This window comes from Oncorhynchus gorbuscha, linkage group LG18 (genome assembly GCF_021184085.1).
Source record: "Oncorhynchus gorbuscha isolate QuinsamMale2020 ecotype Even-year linkage group LG18, OgorEven_v1.0, whole genome shotgun sequence".
Lineage (NCBI taxonomy): Eukaryota > Metazoa > Chordata > Actinopteri > Salmoniformes > Salmonidae > Oncorhynchus > Oncorhynchus gorbuscha.
This window is the reverse complement of record NC_060190.1, coordinates 37,725,922-37,738,238: the sequence shown is the minus strand read 5'-3', so window position 1 is coordinate 37,738,238 and position 12,317 is coordinate 37,725,922. Positions and strand designations below refer to the sequence as shown.

Below are 12,317 nucleotides of genomic sequence, written 5' to 3'. Positions count from 1 at the left end.
AGAACTTGACTTCGCTGCACAGAGCCCTGACCTCAATCCCTTCTAACACCTTTGGGATGAAGTGAATCGCCAACTGCGAAGCAGGCCTAATTGGCCAACATCAGTACCCTACCTCATTAATGCTCTTGTGGCTGAATGGAAGCAAGTCCCCGCAGCAATGTTTCAACATCTAGTGGAACACCTTCCCAGAAGAGTGGAGGCTGTTATAGCAGCAAAGGGGGGACCAACTCCGTATTAATGGCCATGATTTTGGAATGCGATGTTTGATGAGCAAGTGTCCACATACTTTTGGTCAGGTGGTGTACATATACAGTTTAACAATAAATTACAGTACGAGCTAAACATTTGGACACGCCTACTCATTCAAGGGTTTTTCTTTATTTTTTATATTTTCTACATTGTAGAATAATTGTGAATACATCGAAACTATGAAGTAACACATATGGAATCATGTAGTAACCAAAAAAGTGTTAAACAAATCAAAATATATTTTAGATTCTTCAAAGTAGCCACCCTTTGCCTTGATGGCAGCTATGCACAGTCTTGGTATTCTCTCAACTAGATTAGCCTGGAATGCATTTCCAACTGTCTTGAAAGAGTTTCCACATATGCTGAGCTGCTTTTTCTCCACTCTGTGGTCCAAATCATCACAAACCATCTCAATTGGGTTGAGGTCAGGGGATTGTGTAAGGCAGGTCATCTGATGCAGCAGTCCATCACTCTCCTTCTTGGTCAAATTGCTCTTATACAGCCTGGAGGTGTGTTGGGTCATTGTACTGTTGAAAAACGAATGATAGTCCTACTAAGTACAAACCAGATGGGATGGCGTATCGCTGCAGAATGCTGTGGTAGCCATGCTGGTTAAGTGTGCCTTGAATTCTAAATAAATCACTGACATTGTCACCAGCAAAGCAACCCCACACCATCACACCTCCACCTCCTCTATGCTTCAAGGTGGGAACCACACTTGTGGAGATCACCCGTTCACCTACTCTGCGTCTCAAAAAGACACACCGGTTGGAACTAAAAATCTTACATTTGGCATCATCAGATCAAAGGACAGACTGGCCCAAGCAAGTCTCTTATTGGTGTCCTTTAGTAGTGGTTTCTTTGCAGCAATTCGACCATGAAGGCCTGATTCGCACGGTCTCCTCTGAACAGTTGATGTTGAGATGTGTCTATTACTTGAACTCTGTGAAGCATTTATTTGGGTTGCAATCTGAGGTGAACTTGTCCTCTGCAGCAGAGGTAACTCTGGGTCTTCCTTTCTTGTGGTGGTCCTCATGAGAGCCAATTTCATTATAGAGCTTGATGAATTTTGCAACTGCACTTGAAGAAACTTGAAAAGTTCTTGAAATTGTCCGTATTGACTGACCTTCATGCCTTAAAGTAATGATGGACTGTCATTTCTCTTTGCTTATTTGAGATGTTCTTGCCATAACATGGACTTGATCTTTTATCAAATAGGGCTATCTTCTGTATACCAATCCTACCTTGTCACAACACAACTGATTGGCTGAAATGCATTAAGAAGGAAATAAATTCCACAAATGAACTTTTAACAAGGCACACCTGTTAATTGAAATGCATTCCAGGTGACTACCTCATGAAGCTGGTTGAGAGAATGCCAAGAGTGTGCCAAGTTGTCATCGATGCAAACTTTGAAGAATCTCAAATATAAAATATATTTAGATTTGTTTAACACTTTGTTAGTTACTACATGTTTCCATATGTGTTATTTATTCATTTCGATGTCTTCGCTATTACTCTACAATGTAGAAAATAGTAAAAAATAGAGAAAAACTCTGGAATGAGTAGGTCTGTCCAAACCTTTGACTGGTACTGTATATCTAAACCTGTGCAGTGAATGAAGGGTGCATATAGGCTAACATTGTTATTACAGCCCGTAATCAAGTCACCTGACCTTATATGGCTGTTAAGACCATACACATTTTATTACATTACCCGCAGAATTGGATGCACTGCATATAGCCTCCGGTCCACCCATCATGGAACATTTACTTAAATGGGGATATCCCTTTCTTTGAGTTGTATTTCTATTGTTAAGACTGCTTCACTCACCATCGAACTTGGCCTTGAGGATGAAATCCCTATAGAATCTCTTCCCGGTGCCTGGCTTCATGGCATCACAGATCTTGGTTGCATTGAGTGGGCAAACTGCCTGCCTCATATTATGTAGAGCATGAGCCATAGCATACACTGCGTTCACTACAAACATGATCTTGGACTCCTGCTCAAACTTGCCATCCCGCAGACTGTGTTCACTACAACCAGGCTCTGTAAGACTACAGTCGAAGCGGTGCTCCCAGAATTCTCTAAACCAGGGGTTCCTTGTGTTAGTGTAGGGGTTCAGCTTGGTGAAGTAGTCGGCAAACTCCCGGATGGGATAGGAGGCCAGCTCGATGGTGAAGGCCCCGTCGGCTGCTGTCTCACTTCCCCTCACAACACTCTCCTGCAAATCATTCACATTTTCTCAGTAATTGGAATGAAAATACACCCTTTATCAAAATCGCAAAACATTACATTTCATGGTAAACAAAGGTAAAATGATGGAAATCATTCTTATAAAGGAATGTATTTCTTAATTGTGAAAGAGTCGATTTTGACTGTTAGGAAATTTTGAACGGAGGCCAAGGCCCTACCTGCGCCCCCCAGCCGTCGCTGGCCACCCAGATGAAGGTGACGTTCATGCGAGCGGCAGCCACAAGCAACTCCCTGGCATCCTCACTGCGTGTGAACAGAATGACCACCTTGGCATTGGACTTCTGCTGCAGCGAGCGGATCACCTGGTCGAAGCTGTAACGGTTCATCGAGCGGCTCACCTGTCGATTATGCACCAGCTTTGAATCATCATGTGCTCGAATAAGACATAGTCTATAACAACAAGGCAGCAAAAGATACAACACTATTCTAAATGGAATCAACCAATGTCAGGATTTAATCTGATCGTGGGATGTCTACAAATCAGCTTTTAAAGCCAATTTCCAATTGAGCTGCAGTGTTTACAGTGAATGGGATCTCTGCCTTTAGAAACCCCATTGTTGTCAACGCGTGATCAAATGTAATTTAATACCATGCAATATTATTGTAGCGAAATCGGTGGGTAACCCAGATTTGGATTCTAACCCGGGTCCAGAGACTCTTAAACCAACACCTTAACCATTACGTCAAGATTTCTGAACCCCTTGACCCCTTTATTGCTACAGTATGAAACCTTTGTAATGATGAATTATTTTCACTGTGAAAGTGGAAACAACAACAAACAAACAAACAACAACTGGCTGACCTTGGCCGAGGTGGCGATGCAGATCTGGCGGGCGCGGGCCTCCTGCTGGAAGGCATCGATGCCTGTCTCACCGTAATCGCCCTCGGATGCCACGGTGGACACGTAGGTCCAGTTGAAGTAACACAGGATCTCGGCGATGGCTTTGGCCTGGTAGAAGTCTGGCGGCACGGTGCGGGCGAAGTAGTCATAGCGAGACTTGTCACTGAGTTTGGCGCTGGTGGAGGCATAGCTGATCTGAGGGATCTGGAAGAGGCGCAGGAGGTTGGCAACCTGGGGTGGGAAGTAGGGAGGGAGAGTGATAAACCATGCCAGTTAGTCTCAGACAATTAACATACTGCAATCATTTCCCATCTAATCTAAAATTCTAATCTAATAATAATTGAATGATCTCGCCATTTCCACTACTGGAAGAGGTTGGCCACCTATACAGAGAGAGAGGGGGGGAGGGACGGCGAAACTATGTCAGCTAGTTCCAACATTTACCACCTACACTTACTGTTGAAAAAGGCCTAAGAGAGCTTTATCCTCATCTAAAATTCAAATGAACTATAATCACCATATTTATCATGTAAATTATTCTCACAGTGACAATGGCTGCAGCTTGTGTATGCTTGGATGTGACAATACACAGTTCCCGCCTTGGGTAAAGTGATCTCAACCGGCACATCATTTATATATGCAGTTGAATTCGGAAGTTTACATACACTTAGGTTGGAGTCATAAAACTCATTAAAACCACTCCACAAATTTCTTGTCAACAAACTATAGTTTTGGCAAGTCGGTTTGGACATGTACTTTGTACATGACACAACAAATTGTCCCAACAATTGTTTACAGACAGATTATTTCACTTATAATTCACTGTATCACAATTCCAGTGGGTCAGAGGTTTACATACACTAAGTTGACTGTGCCTTTAAACAGCTTGGAAAATTCCAGAAAATGTCATGGCTTTAGAATCTTCTGATAGGCTAATTGACGTCATTTGAGTCAGTCAGTCAGGAAGTTAAAGCTTGGTCGCAAATGGGTCTTCCAAATGGACAATGACCCCAAACATACTTCCAAAGTTGCGGCAAAATGGCTTAAGGACAACACAGTCAAAGTATTGAAGTGGCCATCACAAAGCCCTGACCTCAATCCTATAGAACATTTGTAGGTAGAACTGCAAAAGTGTGTGTGAGAAAGGAGGCCTACAAACCTTCCTCTGTCAGGAGGAATGGGCCAAAATTCCCCCAACTTATACAAAACATTTGACCCAAGTTTAACAATTTAAAGGCAATGCTACCAAATACTAATTGTGTGTATGTAAACTTCTGAACCACTGGGAATGTGATGAAAGAAATAAAAGCTGAAATAAATCATTCTCTCTATTATTCTGACATTTCACATTCTTCAACTAAAGTGGTGATCCTAACTGACCTAAGATAGGGAATTTTTACTCCGATAAAATGTCAGGAAATGTGAAAAACTGAGTTTAAATGTAGTTTGCTAAGGTGTATGTAAACTTCCAACTTCAGCTGTATATATACAAGTGTATACTACCTTTCAAAAGTTTGGGGTCACTTAGAAATGTCCTTGTTTTCCATGAAAACATACATGAAATGAGATGCAAAATCAATAGGAAATATAGTCAATTATAAATAATGATTTTTAATAGAAAAAATATTTGTGTCTTTCAAACATTGCTTTCGTCAAAGAATTCTCCATTTGCAGAAATTACAGCCTTGCAGACATTTGGCATTCTAGTTGTGAATTTGTTGAGGTAATCTGAAGTGATTTCACCCCATGCTTCCTGAAGCACCTCCCACAAGTTGGATTGGCTTGATGGGCACTTCTTACGTACCATATGGTCAAGATACTCCAACAACAGCTCAATATGGTTGACCACTCCATTATAGACAGAATAACAGCTGACTGCTTCTTCCTTAAATAGGTCTTGCATAGTTTGAAGCTGTGCTTTGGGTCATTGTCCTGTTGTAGGAGAAAATTTGCTCCAAATTAAGTGCCGTCCACAGGGTATGACTTGGCTTTGTAAAATGGAATGATAGCCTTCCTTCATCAAGATCCCTTTTACTCTGTACAAATCTCCCACTTTACCAGCACCAAAGCACCCCTCGACCATCACATTTCATCCACCATGCTTGACAGATGGCGTCAAGCACTCCTCCAGCAACTTTAAAATAATTCCTGTGTCTCACGAATGTTCTTCTTTGTGATCCGAACACCTACGAGATCTTCAGTTTCATGGCAATTTCTTGCATGGAATATCCTTCATTTCTCAGAACAAGAATAGACTGACGAGTTTCAGAAGAAAGGCCTTTGTTTCTGGCCATTTTGAGCCTGTAATCCCAACAAATGCTGATGCTCCAGAAATTCAACTTGTCTAAAGAAGGCCACTTTTCTTGCTTCTTTAATCAGCACAACAGTTTTCAGCTAATGATCAATTAGCCTTTTAAAATTATAAACTTGGATTAGCTAACACAACGTGCAATTGGAACACAGGAGTGATGGTTGCTGATAATGGGCCTCTGTACGCCTATGTAGATATACCATAAAATAATCTGCCGTTTCCAGCTATTTTATTTTTTATTTTTTTATGTTTTATTTTATTTTATTAACAACAAATCAATACATAAAGCACATGAGGGAACACAAGCATACATAGATTACAAACAATGAACAATCGAGCTAGGGCAGGGGTGTCAAAGTCAAATGGACGGAGGGCCAAATAAAAAATTTAGCTACAAGCCGAGGGCCGGACTGTTCGAATGTTCATTGAAAATTTTTTAAATGACGCATATAGTCTAGTGAACCTAATTGAACCTACTGAAAACCTAACAAATATATTCCAATATGATCAGATAAATAAAGCAATATTTTCTTATGGCTCTGTCAGTAATCTTTAATTTTCAACAGACACAAAAGACAAATTTCCTTTATATAAAAATCCCCATAACATGAACATTAAATGAAAGAAACCGGTATTCAAGGCACCATCAGTAGCCTATATTTTCTATTTTAGCAAAAGTGGGCTAAATTTACTTCAAAGAAAAAAACAATAATAGCAATTTTCTATCATCCACTCAACTGAAATATTTTTAAAATATAATTGGATTGAAATACAATAAAATAAAGTGCAAAAATCTATTAATCAAAAACAACACTTTGTTTAAGGAGAAGTAACATGCAGTGAAAACAAATATTAAACTTTAACTTTTAAACTTGAACTGAGTAAAAACTCTAAATATGTGATTGCACAGTAATGTTCACTTGTTTGAGGTTGAGGGTGATACTTGGTGGTGTCCCATCTTTTCCACAAGTTCATCAATGTTCGGGGTAAGGCTCTGAGCTGAGGAAATCCTCAGAATTGAGTGGAGGTGTTCAGCAGTAAGTCGACTTCTGTGTGATGTTTTGTTCAAGTTCATCAAAGAAAACAGTTGTTCACACAGGTATGTGCTGCCAAACATAGACAACGTTTGAGCAGCCTGGATGCGCAGCTGGGGCATTGTGTCGGGAGGAAACGGGCGAACTCCGCAGCACCCACTGCCGCATATTTTGCCCTCAGTGCATCATTGCATTGGAGGTCAATCAACTCCATTTGGAGGTTTGGTGGTGAGCTTTCCACGTCAACAGCAAATGGGTTACCGAGCAGTTCCAACCTGCTTTTTGTGCTTCAAAGTCAGCAAATCGGCGTCGAAAGTCAGCGGCAAGCATACCTATTTTATCAGCCAACTGTGCACTCGGGAACGCACTGGTAGAGAGCTTCTCTTTCATGGTCTGGCAGCTGGGAAAGTGGCTCAAATTTTCTTTCCGCATCTGCGTCTCCCACAGAGTCCGTTTGGTTTTAAATGCCTTCACTGTACTGTACATATCAGAGATGACACGATCCCGACCCTGCAGCTGCAAGTTCATTGCATTCAGATGACTCGTAATGTCACACAGAAAAGCCATTTCACACAGAAACATTTCGTCTCGGAGTTGTGTTGTGTCTTTCCCTTTGCTGTCCAAGAACAGACAAATCTCCTCACGAAGCTCGAAACATCTTTGAAGCACCTTTCCCTGGCTTAGCCATCGCACCTCTGTGTGATAAGGCAAATCACCATGCTCCGTTTCTAACTCCGTCAGAAATGCCTTGAACTGGCGGTGATTCAAACCTTTGGCTCTGATAAAGTTAACTGTGCGCGTGATGATGCTCATTACATGCTCCATTTTCAAGGCTTTACCGCACAACGCTTCCTGGTGTATGATACAATGATAAGCTGTCAGCTCACCTGTCGCGTTTTCCTCTTGCATCTTTTCCCGTATCTTCAACACCAGTCCGCTCCTGTGTCCACACATCGCAGGTGCTCCGTCGGTTGTCAAACCCACGAGTTTTTCCCAAGGCAGCTCCATCTCATTTACACATCTTGACACCTCTTCATACAAATCATGCCCCGTAGTTGTGCCATGCATAGGACGTAAAGCCAAAAACTCCTCTGTCACGCTTAGGCTGGAGTCCACTCCGCGGATGAAAATTGACAACTGGGCAATGTCAGAAATGTCGGTGCTCTCATCCACAGCCAAGGAATATGCAATGAAATCTTTTCCCTTTTTCACAAGCTGCTCTTTTAGATTGATGGACAACTGGTCTACTCTCTCGGCAATGGTGTTTCTGCTCAGACTCACATTTAAAAAGAGTTGCCTTTTTTCTGGGCAAACTTCGTCACAAACTTTAATCATGCAGTTTTTGATGAAATCCCCCCTCCGTAAATGGCCGGGCTGATTTAGCGATCTCTTCTGCCAAAATAAAACTGGCCTTGACAGCAGCCTGGCCTTGTGATTTGGCTTTTTTGAACAGAGCCTGTCGAGATTTGAGGCCTCGTTTTAATTCCTCTGCCTTTTGTAGCCTTTGTTCCATGTCCATATTCTTGTTTTTGTCCGCGTGTTTCGTTTCATAATGTCGTCTCAGATTATACTCTTTCAGTACCGCCACACTTTCTCCACACAGAAGACAAATACTCCGACTCCCACCTTGTTTGAAACCCCCGGTTCTCAGTGTCCACCTTCCGTTTTGCCATTTTTGATGGGTATCTGAAAGTTAATTTTACTGTGATGCTGACAACTGCTGTGCCAATAAATATTGAAATGAAGCAGCCTACTGCTCGGTGCGTCACCGTTGCATTGTGGGAAATGTAGTATTGGTGCGTGTAAAAGATCTGCGGGCTGCCGGCTTGCTGCGGTCTGCGGGCCGGTTCTAATAACAAATCAAGATCATCCCAGGGGCCGTAAAAAACCTTCTCGCGGGCCGGATGTGGCCCGCGGGCCTTGACTCTGACATATGTGAGCTAGGGGGTACAATATCACATTACAATTACACAAGGACCTTAAGGGACATGCATATACTTACAATTCTAACAGCTTTTTTGTTAGTAGAGCATTTAACCGTCTTAAAATACAGTTCAATTTCTTTTTGTAGGATACGAAAATGTGGTTTTCTGTTTGTAAATTTACATTTGTGTATATGAAATTTGGCCAAAAGAATAATGAAATTAATTACATAAAAATTATTCCGCTTATTTCTATTGTATGTAAAGAATCCAAACAGTACATCTCTCCACAATAGTGTAAAATCTTCATAAATGTGTTCAATTATAAACCTACTGATGTCTTGCCACAGTTTTCTTACATGCATACAATGCCAAAAAAGATGCACAACTGTTTCTGGGTGGTCATTACAAAAGGAGCAATTTGAGTTGATGTTTTCCTTAAACTTCTTCATATAGTGATTGGCAGGATAATATTTATGAATAATTTTAAAGGAAACTTCCTTAATTTTGTTAACAAGTAGGTATGTTTGTGGCAACATCCAAACTTTTTTCCAACAGATATTATCAATAAATCCATTCCAATAAGGCATGACATAAGGTATAGATACAACATCCTGCTGAAACAAGGATCGTATCGCTCTGTTGTTGAATGGACCAAAAGAGAAACAAATCTTTCCTACTGATGAGTCAACAGGGTTAATAGAATGTAGGCTCTGAGGGTCAGGTCTTGACATGTTCCTGAATAACATAGCAACACCTGAGGGAATGGCATCTAAAACAATTGCAAAATCTTTAGGTGTTACAGGGACCTTGTAAAGTGATAAGAATTCTTTATAACTGAGTAAAAGACCCTCTGCATTTACCAGTTGGCTCACCAATAGGATATTATTTCTGAACCAATATTCTAAAAACAGAGAGGTATTTTTATACAATATATTCCGATTATTCCATATATAATATCTGTGTGGAGAAAAATTGTGTTTATAAATTAAGGACCATGACAAGAAAACCTGCCGATGAAAAGCAGAAAGTTTCACTGGAACTTTGTCAATATTATAATTGCAAAACAACATGAAGTTAAGGCCACCAAAAGTAGAGAAGACATGATGAGGAATAAAATTCCAGATAGAAGTGGGTCTTCTTTGGAATTGTTTTATGCAATTGATCTTGAAAGTATTATTTAAAGTAGTAAAATCCAGAAAATTCAGTCCACCATTCTCATAAGTGTTCATTACAACAGTTTTCCCAATGTAATGGGTACGGTTTCTCCAAAGAAAGTTGAAAAGCATCTGGTCTATCTCCTTGCTTATTTTACGGTCAAGATATAAAGATAGAGCACCATATGTTAGTCTAGAGATACCTTCAGCCTTGGTTATTAGGACTCTACCTTTTAAAGATAAGTCCCTCTGTAGCCATTGATTTAGTTTCTTCTGGGTTTTTTAAATAAGAGGGTTAAAATTTAGTAAGCCTCTAGACTTCTGATCCTTTGTAATGGTTATGCCTAAATATGTAAGTTCTTCTTTTACTGGAATACCATAATATGAAGGTGTCACACAATCTTTGACAGCCATGAGTTCACATTTCTTAATGTTAAGATAATACAGAAACACCCACCACCAAAAAAGGACCAAGCAGCGTGGTATTGGGCAGCAGCGATCTCAGGAATCCTGGACATGGGAGGACGTTCTGGATGGCAAGGGAGTCTACACATGGGAGGAGATCCTGGCGGGAAGGGATCGCCTTCCATTGGATCAGGTGGAGGCAGCTAGGAGAGCAGAGGCAGCCAGAGAGAGGAACCAGCGGTATGTGGGAACACGGCTGGCAAGGAAGCCCGAGAGGCAGCCCCAAAAATGTATTGGGGGGAGGCACATGGGGTGTGTGGCGAAGTCAGGTAGGAGACCTACGCCAACTCCCCGTGCTTAACGTGGAGCGGGAGGGACCGGGCAGGTGGTACATTGCAGCGCCTCTTATCGGCCGGGCTAGAGTGGGCATCGAGCAAGGTGCCATGAAGCCGGCTCTGCGCATCTGGTCTCCAGTGCGTCTCCTCGGGGCGGGTAGAGAGGCGGAGAAGGACTATGGTGGAGTGGGGTCCCCGTCCCGCGCCAGAGCCGCTACCGTGGACAGACACCCACCCAGGTTTGTCTATGTTCGTTTTTCCATGTTGGTTTTTGAGTTTGGCCTGGTATGGTTCTCAATCAGATGCAGGTGTCGTTAGTTGTCTCCGAGAATCGTACTTAGGTACCCTTTTTCCACCTGTGTTTTGTGGGTGTTTATTTTCTGTTCTGTGTTTTGTTGCACCGTCCAGGACTGTTCGTTTGTTGTGTATTTGTTTTTTTCAGTATTCCTTCTTTATTATATTACAATGAATACTTACCACGCTGCACCTTTGTCCTCTCTTTCTCCAGACGACAACCGTTACAGCGTCTGCTGTCTATCAGGAGCCTACATTAGGATTGCATTGGTGAGATGAGGAGGCCTCCAGCCAATGCCCCTTTCACATATCTCTAACCCTGTTTATCATGTCAGCTATCCACATTACCTGGAGCAGGAGCCATAAGTGGATAACAGCCATATCTGTTAAATTATATGATAACAACAACAAAACCATCATTGAGATATGAACATTAGATGCTTGTTTTGCCATTTGCCCAGCAGCTTAAAGCTGGGCCAGATACAGTCAAGCCCCCAGAAAGACAGACTGAGGTGTGTGTGTGTGTGCGTGTGTGTGTGTGTTGGAATCCACAGTCAATATTTTGACACCATAAAGTCATTATGCCCCAAATAACTTGAACAAGATCTATTGATCTACAGTGTGGGCGCTAGGGAAAGTGTATTCTGCTGAGAACAACGGGGGACATTACTATGCGTGATGCACCACTCTGAAAGCAGATCATGTTGAATGAGCATTTGAAATTGTAATCATTGTCACAAGAAGCATGTGTTTGTTTAGTGGTTAATGTACGACTATGTTGCCCTTTTTTTTATTGAGTGCCACATTGTCCACAAGAGAATGGTAGCAAAAATCCTCTTCCTTTCAGCAAGAAAAATGGTGTCGACAGAGAGGGCTGCCATGCTTCTAGCTCTTAGGAAACTTTGCAGTATTTTGTTTTTTTTTCGTGTTATTTCTTACATTATTAGCCCAGATTTTTGTGTGTGTTGTTACATACAGCCGGGAAGAACTATTGGACATCCGAGAAGCAGTAACTCACCAGCATTACCAGCATTACGACCAGGAATAGGACTTTCCTTTTTTGTTCGTACCCCCCCAGGGCAATTGAACTGATTCCAGACGCTAATCCAAAACACTGCCGGCAGAGGAGAGGTAGTGGTCTTCTAGTCCGACTAAGGAGGCACACACACCACCCACAGCTTCCAAGTATATTACTCGCTAATTTTCAGTGTCTGGATAATAAAGTTGACGAGCTCAGGGCGAGGATTTCCTTCCAAAGAGACATCCGGGATTGTATCATACTCTGTTTCACGGAAACATGGTCCATACAGCCAGTTGGATTCTCAGTTCATCGAGCAGACAGGAAAAATATCTCTCCAGGAAGAAGAAGGGTGGGGGTATATGTTTCATGATTAACTACTCTGGTGAGATTGCGATAACATACCCAAGTCCTTTTGTTCACCCGACCTAGAATAACTCACAATCAAATGCTGACCGTATTATCTCCCAAGAGAATTATCTTCAGTTATAGTCG

The 12,317-nt window shown here is 41.7% G+C and overlaps 1 protein-coding gene across 1 annotated transcript in view; it reads right to left on the bottom strand.

Moving 5' to 3' along the window:
• LOC124003463 (metabotropic glutamate receptor 2-like) overlaps window positions 1-12,317 on the bottom strand; it is a 73,803-nt gene that overhangs the window by 9,105 nt on the left and 52,381 nt on the right. Inside the window, exons 3-5 of the mRNA XM_046311741.1 lie at window positions 3,308-3,577; window positions 2,664-2,843; window positions 2,083-2,473 (exon numbers count right to left, since the gene is read on the bottom strand). Coding sequence (XP_046167697.1) covers window positions 2,083-2,473; window positions 2,664-2,843; window positions 3,308-3,577 — 841 coding nt within the window. The remainder of the gene's footprint in view (window positions 1-2,082; window positions 2,474-2,663; window positions 2,844-3,307; window positions 3,578-12,317) is intronic.